Genomic DNA, 12,817 nt, shown 5'->3' with positions numbered 1-12,817 from the left:
TTTCATAGAACTAAAAAGTAACAGAGTTCATGGAACTAAAAAGTCACATAGTTCACAGAGCAAGTGGGAAAATATAGCCTAAAGTTTTTGTTTTTTTTTTAACACATTTCTGGCTCTTGAACTTCCAAGTACGTGTTTCTATAATACCTGCAGTTTACAGCACACCTAGACTTTCCTTCCATTGAGAAGTACCAGGCAGCCAGCATTCTGGGGAGCCCAGGCTTAATGGTCTCTTTTTCTACATTCCTTCCCCAGGTTTAACATCTCCACTCCTGCTTTCCAAGGCTGCATGAGGAATCTGAAGAAAACCAGTGGCGTTGTTAGGTTGAATGATACTGTGGGCGTAACCAAAAAGTGCTCTGAAGACTGGAAGGTAAGTGCAGGATGCAGAGCCACGTGACACATTGTATCCCAGAAGGCCCGTGGTGCTGCAGCTGGTCGGCTTCATGCACTGCCTGTGATCTCAGCTATACACACAAAACCCGATTGTGTGGCAGAGCAAAGCTGTCTGAACTGCACTAATGGCGCCTGCCATTTCTAGGGAAGTGGTTCAGTGTGAGAGCCCATATCTGAGCATCCAGGAAACGATCATAATGCCAGTCATTTCCATGTTTGCCTTCCAGCTTGTGCGAACTGCCTCATTCTCCACAGGAGGACAGATGAGCTTCACAAACTTGGATGTGCCCTTGCCTGACCGCTTCCAGCTGTCTTTTGGCTTTCAGACCTTTCAGCCCAGTGGTACACTACTAAATCATCAGACACGGGTAAGAGGTAACATGTTCAAATTAAGATGCACATTTTCTCTCCAAAGCAACAGAAAGATTCTGAAGGTAGAAGGGTTAGGCCTTTTATGTCCCTCACAATTCTGGCACGAGCAATTCTCCCCTTGGGGCAGATCCTGAAGGAAATTCAGCTAGATGGTGCCACATAATCTGTAGGGCTGCATTTGTGTGCGTTGAGTAATCGTTCCATTCTTTACAGATGTGGGTTAAAATGAATTATAGCTAGTCTAAGCAATAATGTGGTTTAGGGAAACATTAAGATTTATACTTACTATTTCTTCTTGATCACAACTTCAAAAGATGCACTTCACATTCCCTAATTATAGTAGTTATTCCTCAGAAAATATTTACCCCCGAAGAATTAGATGAAGTTGGGTTCAGTGAGCCACAGAAATTCTCTTTGGGGACTGGTGAGGTGGTTTGGCAGGTAAAGTGCTTACTATGCAAATCTGAGGGTTGGCTTTAGGACCCACAGCTCCCCAGCACCCATGTGCAGGCCAGCTGGGCGTGGCAGGCCATTTCTAATTTCAGCTCGAGGGAAGCAGATAAGACATCCCCTTAGCAGTCTAGGACTCCATCTCCTGAGCTAGACCAGTCAAAATGGTGAGCTCCAGGTTCAGTAAGACACCCTGTCTGAATACATGAGGTAAACAGCAATTAAGAAAGACACCTAAAGTCAACCTTGTGCCTCCACACGCATGTGCACCCACACATGCACACCATACATGAGAAAGGAACACACAGAGAGTGAGAGAGCAAGAGAGAGAGGGTGAGAGAGTGAGACTCTGGTCCACAGAAGATGACCTCTACAGCTTCAGAGAGAAGAATCAGCTTAGAAATCCACTCATAGGAAGATTGGGACTTTGAAATAATGCTTTTTGACTTGTTTCTTTAGTGTTGCCAATCACAGTGGATATTTTGTATCAGATCTAAAAGATGGCAGTGGCTGCCTCTGTGGCTATGTCCATTAGAAAGGTCATCACCTTTTGGTATCTTATTTACCAGTCTTTGTAGACTTTTAAAAAATGATCCCTAAAGAGACATGCCATTAGATAGTAAAGCTTAACAACACAACAGTTTGACCTAATGTGTGCTCTCTTCTCTCTCTGTCTCTCTCTGTTGGCGGAAATTTCTGTCCTGCCCAGTCCCACAATACACCCATTAGCTGCACTTTGGGCGCCATTTTGTTGGCGGAGGCTGTTCTTTCATTCCCAGCACTCAGATCCAAAATAATCATGCAGAAACTATATTATTTACAATACAGTTTAGCCAATAGTTTAAGCATATTTTCTAGCTAGCTCTTATATCCTAAACTAACCCATCTCCATTAATCTGTGCATCACAAGGTCATGGCCTACTGGCAAAGTTTCAGCAGACTCCAGTAGAAGTATCTGTCTCCTGTGGTAGCTACATGGCTTCTCAATGAATCTGCTTTCTTTCTCACAGCATTCAGTTTAGTTTTCCTGCCTAGCTTTATTCTGCTAAGCCACTGGTTGAAACAGTTTTATTCATTAACCAATAAAAGCAACACACATATAGAAGGACTTCCACACCATCTCTTTTCTCTCTCTCTCTCTCTCTCTCTGTGTGTGTGTGTGTGTGTGTGTGTGTTTGTATGCTCATGTGATTGTGTATGTGATCGTGTATGTTTATGCTAAAGGATAACTTCTTATATCATTTCTCAGGAGCCATCACCTTGTTTGAGACAGGTCTTTCACTAGGCTAGGGCTCACCAAGTAGGCTAAGCTCCCTACCCAGCAAAGCCTGGAGATCGTTCTTTCTCCATCCCCCAAGCCATGGGATTATGAGCACACACCACTGCACCCAGTTTTTCCTACGTGAGTTCTGGGAACTGAACTCAGATTTTCATCCTGTGGCAAGTATTTTCATGACTGAGCCATGTCCCCAGCCCTGACCTAGCACTTTATTCCTAAACCTTGTTTTCTCTGTCACATGTAAGTGCAGTTAGTACACACTCCACAAAATGGTTGAAAGTAAATGGAAGGATTGGATTAGCAACAAGTTAGAACAATCCTGTGCAGCACAGGGATTCTAGAAATGTCTTAGGGACATTGCTTTCAAGTTCAAAAGGGATTATTTAAGAAACACAATTGACCCCCATTGGTAGCAAGTACAGCAACAGCAACTGAAGCCTTCGCTGACTGTAAGTGTGCACTGCCAAATTACTGCAGGAGGAAAACTCACAGAGAGCACATCTTAAAGAAAACTTTAGAAATTAGATTTGATGGCGAAAACTGAATGCAGTTGGCAGCTGCTCTAAAATAGCCTTTAAGGTGCTCATCGGCAGGAAGAGCCTTGCCAATGTTTGGAAGAGCACAGCTTGACACAGAAAATTGGGCTTCCTAGAAATAATGACCAGAACATAAAACGTTTATGAAAATCATAGAGAAGGAGTCATTGTTGTAATCGTACATGGGAAAAGAATCCTGAATGATGATGAATCAACTCCTTGCTATAAAATTCATGCAGAGGAGAATGGGTTCTGATAGAAATAACTTCTTCAAAAGGAGAGTAAAGATAGGGGGAATTAGATATGATTTAAATGTTCTATACAGCTGAGTAGAAAATTAAATGGGCCTAATAAAAGTAGATTCAGAAAAAGACTGACAAATTCATCAGTGTTGAAGTAATCTGTATATTTTATCTTCATCAACAAGGAGACAAACTATTTAAAAAATATCTTTTGATCAGGTGGTAAAGCCCAAATATTTGGGTCAAAACGTCCTGACTGCTTTATGCCTAGTTGTGATCATTCATTTGTCATTTCTAAATGCACGTTAATTGTTAATGGTGTATTCTGGGATGGTTTCAGACAAGCAGCCTGCAGGTCACCCTAGAAGATGGTCACATTGAACTGAGCACCAGGGACAGCAGCAGCCCGATTTTCAAGTCTCCACAGACCTACATGGATGGCTTACTACATCACGTGTCTGTGATAAGCGACACCTCAGGGTGAGCTGTCTGTTTCTGTTGCCAGAGTCCAGCATAGCTTTTCCGAGTGTCTCTTCCTGGTGCTGGTGCTAGTTGGCTACCTGTTAGCCCTTTCCTAGTGTTGTACCCCTGTCCTGACTGAAGCATAAAGTCAATGGTCGGATGTATGTGGATAGATAAAAACTCAAAATGGACGACCCACTCTAAACGTGGGAGGCACCAACAGAAACCTTCATACAGGATGTGGATGAGCCTCCAAAAATGTGGGTGTACACCTAAGAGTGCTCCCTTTGACTTTGTGTCCAGGAGTTTAAAAACAGGGCAAATCAATTGTATCAGAATTTGGGGTGGTGGTTATTCCTGGAGAGGGGAAGAAACTGGGCATTAAAATCAACACAAAGAGGGGTTCCTGGGGTACCTGGCCAGTTGATACCCTTAATGGATGCAAACTATATTGAGTATTTATGTTGCGAAAATCCAAGGGGCTAGAGAGATAGCTCAGTAGTTGAGAGCATTGACTTTTCTTTCAGAGGACCCAGGTTCAGTTCCTAGCACCTACATGACAGCCCCCAACCACTCTTAACTCCAATTCCAGGGAATCTGATTTCCACTTCTGGCTCCTCAGACACTAGGCACATATGTGATACACAGACATGCACTGGGCAATGCACACATACACATAAAATAAAAGCAATAAACCTTTTTTAAAAACTTGCTTAAGCAGATATCTATGATTACATACTTTCAGTACATATATATTATTTAACTAAAGAGTTATTGTAAAAATACTTTGCACTTAAAAAATATTTCGGATTTGACTAGTCCTATTGGGTGACAGATCTGAGTCTGGGTCAGACAGCAGACAGTTCCCACAGTGTTTGGGTTGTTTTGTTTTGTTTGGTTTGCGAGGGATCTCACCCTTGTCTTGCTTCTCTCCTTTCTCAGCCTCAGATTCCTCATTGATGATCAGGTTATGAGAAGGAACCAAAGGCTCCCTGGCTTCTCGAATGTCCAGCAGTCCCTCAGCTTGGGAGGTGGTTATTTCGAGGGTTGCATCAGCAATGTTTTCGTCCAAAGGTGGGTGATCTTTTCTCTGTGGTTACCGATAAGAGCCCACCTTTCTGCACAGTGTTTGAAAGTTTGTGTAGGAATCATGGCAGTAAGAAAGTCTTTTGCCACACACTCTCCCTGCTTACGGTGGGTCTCCCTCCCTAGGTGAGAGTTTGGTTGTAGCTTTCATTTTGCCCTCATTGCAGGTTATTACAGAGTCCCGAAGTCCTGGATTTGGCCAGTAAATCCACCAAGAGGGGAGCATCCCTGGGAGGCTGCAGTCTAAACAAGCCTCCTTTTCTTATGCTGTTTAAAGATCCCAAGAGACTTCACAAGGCCAGGACTTTCGATGTCAATCAGGTAAGTGTCAAAGCCTTACCTTGGGTCTTATTTCTCCTGTCCCTGCCTGGGTGGGGGGTGGGGGGATGATGGGAAAGGGTAGCGTATGACCCAGTGGTTAGTGTCTCTATGAAGTGGCACCAAAAGATCATCAGCAGTTGACAGGCACCAAAAGGTTGACAAAGCCAAGGCTGGGGAGATGACTCAGTCAGCAGGGTTGTACATAAGCATGAGGACCCAAATTTGGATTGCCAGTACCCATGTAAAAAAAGCAGCGTGTGGTAGCATGCATCTGTGACCAGCACAGAGGAGGCAAAGATCCTTGGAGTTCACTGACCGGTCAGTCCAGCTGGACCGGTGAGCTCCAGGTTCAGTGAGAAAACCTGTGTCAAAGGCTGAGGTCAAGGGCGGTGGAGGAAGGCACCTGATGGCCTCCAATTTCCGCATGCTCACACAGGCTCATGTATACACAAACGTGCGCACACATGTACATGCGCGCACACACATACATACAAATATGACAAAGTGATTTCTCTTCAACATTTATTTTTTAATCTTGATAAAAATTTGTCAATTTTTAGAGTCTCCAAAAAAATGGGGCTGAAGCTAAATGCAGTGAGTTCCCTCTGTGTGACACCAGTAAGCCCAACTAGGGGACAAAAGTGGAAAGGAAACATTGTTACTTGTGTCTAATAAGAATGCCCAACTCAAGAGTGCTTCTTCTAAAGAAACTATGTGACCATCACTGGGGAAATTGATGAACATTCATATAGAAAATATTCCCATCACATTAAGGGAGGTACAATCTTGAGCATGCTCAGTTGGACATCATGTTACTTCTTCATATATGCTTTGTCCAAAAGTGGTAGAACAGAAATTCCCTCTGCAAGGAATTCGCATTGTAATGAGATCATCCTGAGCAACATTGATGGTGGGTCACTTAGAAGAGAGGCAGTGTAGTCTTGGCTGTATCAAGCCAGCTCCTTACAATTTGCTTTGCAGGGATGACCTAGTTTTGCTTCTGGGACTTTTTTCCTCTGCATGTACTGGCTTTTTGGGATCCTAGTCTGTTTGGATGCTCACCTTCCTAGACCTGGAGGGAGGGGGAGGAACTTGAACTTCCCACAGGGCAGGAAACCCTGACTGCTCTTAAGACTGGAGAGGGAGGAGGATAGGGAGTGGGAGGAGTGGGAGGGTATGGGGAGGAGGGGCGGAAGTGGAAACTTTTATAAATTAATAAAAAAAAAGGCCTTATCTGAAACAAAAGCTCCAAAAGAACCCTTACTCGTATTTAAAGGTGCAACTTCTGACTCCTCAAACCCTTCCTAAGCCAAAATGATTGTCCCTAAAACCACCTGCCTAGCTGCTAACAGACCTTAATTAGGGTGTCAGAACTTCTGTGGCTGATACTTTGCTTTTATACACCTGCATGCATTGGTAGCAGGTCTGGTGATTTTCTCAAGACTACAGAGGCTATGTCCCTTCTTACATATGTGCCCACAAATGTCCCCTCTGGCCCTGGCATACCTCTATGATAAGGTGTCCGCATTCACCCAGACTTTGTCAAGCCAGAGCGGCTTAACTTGGACTGCATATTTTAAACAGGAGTTTTAAAGTCACAAGCTTGATGACCAGTTAGGTCAGAGGCATCTGCAGAGGATCCGGGGACCTGGAGTTAGGTCAGAGGCATCTGCAGAGGATCCGGGGACCTGGAGTTAGGTCAGAGGCATCTGCAGAGGATCCGGGGACCTGGAGTTAGGTCAGAGGCATCTGCAGAGGATCCGGGGACCTGGAGTTAGGTCAGAGGCATCTGCAGAGGATCCGGGGACCTGGAGTTAGGTCAGAGGCATCTGCAGAGGATCCGGGGACCTGGAGTTAGGTCAGAGGCATCTGCAGAGGATCCAGGGAACTGGAGTTAGGTCAGAGGCATCTGAAGAGGATGCGGGGACCTGGAGTTTGCAGGGCTCTCCAGGTGATTGTCATGGGCCTCGCAGAGACCAAAAGGAAGTCATGTTGCTAGCACAGAAGAGTGTGACCATTGTCATGAATTAAGCACAAGCTTAGGAGCTAAGGAATCTCTTGCTCTGATCTTGGTCAACGGGGTGACCTCCCCATATTTGAGGTCACAATGAGAACGAACAGCCTGGATCCACCAGGCACTGTGCTGAGGTGTGGGTGCATTTTCTTCCATCACTAGCCACAACTTACAGAGAAGGAGGTTCAGGTCTGGACAGAGGAGCAATTTATCCTACAGGCAGAAGGCGCCCTCTAAGAGCAAGCTACTGGGCTGCAGGGAGAGCCCCGTACCTGAGCACTTGCCTGCCGTGTGTGAGGCCCTGTTCAGTCTCCAGCAACACTGGCCTTGGACCAAGTAGAGACTGCTGCTCCAGCTCAGGCCGTGTTAGTTAACACTGACCATCAGCGTGGTGACGGCTGACAGACCATGCGGAACCAGAGATGTTCTGTACTGTTGAGAAGAAACTGACTTCAGGGATGCTGGGGGTTGTTATCTTACTGTGATGTGAAGACTGCCTTTAGAAATGTTTGTTCTAAGCTGATAGCTGCTGTCGGTGAACTCCACTCTCACTCAGAAGGTAGCAAGCATTTAACTCAGACAGTAATTAGGTTCGGGAGAGCAAGGAGAGGCAGCAGAATCCTGGGGTGTCCAGTCTGGATTGTGGACTACATGGTGATGCTCTAGAGAGTTTTATGGAGATAGGGGACAAGCATTTGTAGAGAAAGAGAAGGAACAGAGGAGTTTGCGGCATTTCAAGTGACAGGTGATGCAGGCGGAGAGAATTGGTGGGAAATTGTTGGTATCTCCTAGGGAGCCTAGGAGGGTAGGGAGTAATGGGGGCTATTGTTCTGAGAGACATTAGCGAATGTATCCTCTAACATTTCCCTCTTCTGAGCGAGCTCCAGATTGGATCAGTTATCTTATTTCTGTCATGAAGCTTGACAATGGAAAGAGTGCTCGGCTTTGGTGACCTGCTCTCACCACAGCCCTTGGAAAACAGGAGAAAGAAAAAATTGGGCAGGTCCAGACGATAAGTTTCAGATTAGTGTTTTTTATTTATTTTTTTTTTTTTGTTTCGCTTTTTAAAAAGCTTTTCCAAGAATACCTGGTCAGTAAATGATGGACCCAGAATTCACAGTAAGCAGAGTATCAACCCAATGAATGTGCTCTTCAAGCGTCTGCTGGCTTGAAAAACTTGATAAACATTGGGAAATTTGGTAGAGAAAGGATGCTGAGGGGAGGGGCGTGATTTCCACGCTGAAGCCAGGTCAGACTGGTGGCGTGTGTAACTTGGATGACAACTAGTCATTTGGGCGGAAGCAGGGCTGACTCTCAGGGCTGAGTACCAGACCTGATGAAAGAAACAAAATCATCACAGAGAGCAGCAGAAGGACGCAAAGGTGGTGCCCGGAAGGAGGGGAGGCACCTGTCTGAGCCGCGGTTCCTTCAAGAACGATGACGTCGTCAAGAGAAGGTGTTAACGGTGTCAGAGGGTGTAGATTTAAAGGGTCTCATTTTGATGTTGCCCTTATTGCTGACAGACAAGGAAACCTTTCTAAGAGGCAGTGGGCCTGCTGGAGTGATCCTGTTCTCAAGAGCATAGCCCTGAATTCAAGCAGCTCACACAGATTACTGATGGGTATGAGTGAACATCTCTTCAACAGTGTGCACGCTTGGGTTGTTTCTGTTTAGTAGTCTGTCCTTCTCTCTCTCTCTCTCTCTCTCTCTCTCTCTCTCTCTCTCTTTCTCTCTCTCTCTCTCTCTCTCTCTGTGTGTGTGTGTGTGTGTGTATGTGGTGTAGGGGATATGTGTGTGTTTCTGTGTGGTGTGGGAGATGTGGTGTTTGTGTGTGTGATATGCAGGAATGTGTATGATGTGCAGGGATGTTTATGGTGTGTGTGTGTGTGTGTGTGTGTGTGTGTGTGGTGGAGGGATTGTGTATGTCTGTATGTGTACTGTTAGACAAACTTCCTATCCCCTCTTTATTTTCATTTAGAGCATTTAGAGACCATGTCTAACTTAGTTGCCTAGACTGGCTTTGAACTTGCTATTCTCCTGTCCCAGCCTCTTGAGTAAGTGAGGACTTGCAGGCCTATGCAATCAGGTCTGGCTTTGAATGTACAGCTGCTGTCAAGTGTTCACTCTGGGCACCATATCTGTCTGCGATTGGGTTAGAGAGGAACACCCAATTATGAAGGAGGTTTCAGAAGATTCCTTGCAAAATGGCTTTCACCAGGACAATAATTTTACCTGTAATGGCTTGTTTGTCAACTTGACACAATTTAGAACCACCTAAGAAGAAAGTCTCAGGTCAGGTTGACTTGTCACGTGTGTGGGGGTGTGTCTGTGGGCGTTGTCTTGATTGCCTCAACTGGTGTGGGGAGAATCAGCCTGAAAATAGGAGCACCATTGCCTGGTCAGGAGCCTGGACTGTGTTAGAGTGGAGGAAGCTAGCTGAGCAGTTAGCATGCGTGCATGTGAGAGCGGAGGAAGCTAGCTGAGCAATCAGCATGTGTACATGTGAGAGCAGAGGGAGCTAGCTGAGCAGTCAGCATGTGTGCATGTGAGCGTGGAGGAAGCTAGCTGAGCAGTCAGCATGTGTGCATGTGAGAGCGAAGGAAGCTAGCTGAGCAGTCAGCATGCGTGCATGCATTTCTCTCTGCTCCTGACAATGGCTGTGATATGATTAGCTGTTTCAGGTGCCTGCCTTGATGTCCCCTTTCTCTTCTAAGTTGCTTTTGTCAGCATATTTTCTCAGAGTGACTGAAATGAAGCTAGGGCTCTGCCTGTGAAGCAGTACAGTGCCAGGGGGACATGGAGCTTGACCCCCAGTTCTCTCTGCTTCATCTTGGCCGGTTCTGAGGAAAAGCATGATCGCTGAACAATGTCCAGCAGGGAAACAACAGATCCTACCTTGGTTTCTCTCTGCTAGGACGGATCTTTACTCAGCAGCTCTTCCCAACAGCTTCCTCTCAAGAGTCATTGTTCAGGATCAAGAGTCATATGTTCAATCCTGAACCAACCCCTAGCGAGGCAAATCCTCAGCCTTCACTTGGACTATGGAAATCCCCATTGAGCTCTGAGCCCTGTGGTCCAGACCTAAACATCAGAATCTGGCCCCTGGTGTGAAGAAAGGGGACCATCTGGAGACTCAGTTTCTTTCATCAGCTTTTCTGGGCACAACTAATGCTCAAATATTGAAAGCATGGCCCAATGCAGGGCAGATTTTTATGCCCTAGTCAATGCTGACAGTAGTGAGGACAGATTCAGTGCCCTTGTCCTTCTGTCCCTTCTCTCAGTGTTTCACTTCCCTTCTTACAAAAGCCCAAGGGAATTGCCTAGACGGGGAGATGGCAGGTTTTTGGCTCTATGTTCTACTCTGCCTGAAGATGCCTCATGCTGGTGTCCACTGAGAACACTGGTTCTTCTGATGGTCCATCATGGGATGTAGTGCTGGATCCCTGGTGGTCCATGATGAGATGGAGGGCTAGATCCCTGGTGGTCCATGATGGGATGGAGTGCTGAATCCCTGATGGCCCATGATGGGATGGAGTGCTGAATCCCTGATGGCCCATGATGGGATGGAGTGCTGAATCCCTGGTGGTCCATAATAGGATGGATTGTTGGATCCCCGATGGTCCATGATGGGATGGAGTGCTGGATCCCTAATGGCTCATGACAGGATGGAGTGCTGGATCCCCAGTCCATGATGGGATGGAGTGCTGGATCCCCGGTGGTCCATGATGGGAAGGAGCACTGGATCCCTGGTGGTCCATGATGGGAAGGAGCGCTGGATCCCCAGTCCATGATGGGAAGGAGCGCTGGATCCCTGGTGGTCCATGATGGGAAGGAGCGCTGGATCCCTGGTCCCAGATGTGGCAGTTTCCCCTAAAGAGGCTAGACTTAAATAAGACATGAGTAGCATATATTCTCCCCAAAAATGAAATAAGAAAAAAGGAATATTTGGATTCTCCAAAGTCATGTCTTCCAGCCCTATTCATAACTTCTTAAAGGTAAAAGTCCCCCAAGTCACAGCCACACTGAGACACTGGATGTGGCTGGATGGGTCTACAGGAGAGTCAGGAAGTTGAGAAGTTTCCGCCTTCCCTCTGTCTCCACATAAGTGGCACACTGGAAGGACTTCCGGCAGGGAGGCCATTGGGGGTTTTTTCCTAAGCTTTCTGTTTCTCTGCTGGTCTTATCACTTAGCGTCTGGAGTGTAAACAGCGCTTGGGCCAGGCGAGCAATGCTGCCCTCCAGTTGCCGCTCCCCGTTGGGTTCTCATTTTCTTTCCTCTGCCTTACAGCTGTTGCAGGATGCACCTCAGGCCTCCCCAGGGAGCATGGAGGCATGGCAAGATGGGAAGTCCTGTCTGCCACCTCTCAATACCCAGGCCACTCACAGAGCCTTCCAGTTTGGGGACAGTCCCACCAGCCACTTGCTATTCAAGCTTCCTCAGGAGCTACTGAAACCCAGGTATTTCTCCTTTCTTTTTCTTTCATATATATATTCTGGTTCTATTTGGCGCCACGTCAGAGCCCACTTTCCAGCCTCCCTGAGAGACATCTAATCCCGAAGATACCATGCACATGAAGGAGGTGTCATAAGACAGGGGATGTCGGGGCCTTCATGTGCTCTGCCCCCCACTACAGCTGGAACGGAAATGTGACTGCTGCCTGCCACCGCCTCTGCTGCTCAGGGCCCAAATAATCAGCTTAGCTCTGGCTGAGAATTGATGGCATTCTAAAAATAAGGCTGCGGTCCCACCCCCAAGCTAGTTATTATTTATGTGATAAAGCACCTTTCTTCTCTTGCGCGCTGTATTGAAAGGGAAATCATTCTCTTAGGTAGCCTCAGTGCCAGAGAGAACATTCATAGAGAATGCTTTTAGACTTTTTTATGCTAACCAGATGCATTCCTGTTGGGGAGGAGGGACCGAATGAAAACGCTAAGGATGTTGGAAGGAGGAAAGCAAGGTTTGTCCTTTCCAGGTGTCTTGAAGGAAACAGGAAGGAAAGGAAGCCAACCACTCCTTCAGACTTTCATTTCTAAAGACCTGGCTTGAACTCTTGGTTCTTGGCCTGTGCTTAATAGCTACACGCTGGCTGTGTCATGTGCCAGTTTGGCTTCTCTGTGGTGCAGATGCCAAGGTGGGTCTGGAGAGGCAGGCGTTTGTATGGGGAGGGGGCAAGGCTGGGAGAGTCTGAAACCGGCCCCCTAGGGCCATGGTGACCCTATCACTATAGGAACGGAGTGGGCTTCGCACTGCAGCACTGCCCTGAGAAATCCACCTAGTCCTGCAGTGTCCCCTGAAGCGGAGAGCATCTCAGAAGAGTCTACGTTATGCGGGGTGTCTATGTTTTACCAGGCTTGCCGTGTTCAGCAGATCCAAACACTGTGACAACTGAGGACTGTCCTGTACCTCTATAGCCAGCCTTTGGTGTACCTTTGTGACCTTCATACACAGTGTGTCTTTTCTAAATCTCTACTCCCCTCTGGGTCTGCCTGACATTTCAGTGAATGCTTTATCACTCTCTAGCCTCCATCTGCTCATTGGGTAAAAGGGGTTAATATTGATTTGCTGACAATGGTGACAGGGTAATTCTTCAAAAGGAGACTGGCCCTTGAAGTCCACTCAGCCATAGGATGACTCACAGACATGAGAGTCAGAATAATC

At 46.6% G+C, this 12,817-nt stretch overlaps 1 protein-coding gene across 2 annotated transcripts in view; it reads left to right on the top strand.

Annotated features, from left to right (window-relative positions):
* Nucleotides 1-12,817, top strand: part of Lama3 (laminin subunit alpha 3) — a 235,761-nt gene that overhangs the window by 207,479 nt on the left and 15,465 nt on the right. For both annotated transcript variants that reach the window (XM_087896244.1, XM_087896245.1), the window contains 6 exons: nt 256-373; nt 624-764; nt 3,616-3,755; nt 4,680-4,811; nt 4,991-5,144; nt 11,447-11,616. In XM_087896244.1, coding sequence (XP_087752370.1) covers nt 256-373; nt 624-764; nt 3,616-3,755; nt 4,680-4,811; nt 4,991-5,144; nt 11,447-11,616 — 855 coding nt within the window. The remainder of the gene's footprint in view (nt 1-255; nt 374-623; nt 765-3,615; nt 3,756-4,679; nt 4,812-4,990; nt 5,145-11,446; nt 11,617-12,817) is intronic.

This window comes from Myodes glareolus, chromosome 13 (assembly GCF_982192425.1).
Source record: "Myodes glareolus chromosome 13, mMyoGla1.1, whole genome shotgun sequence".
NCBI classification, from domain to species: Eukaryota; Metazoa; Chordata; class Mammalia; order Rodentia; family Cricetidae; genus Myodes; species Myodes glareolus.
Note: the sequence above shows the minus strand (reverse complement) of the source record. Positions and strands in the feature narration are given on the sequence as shown.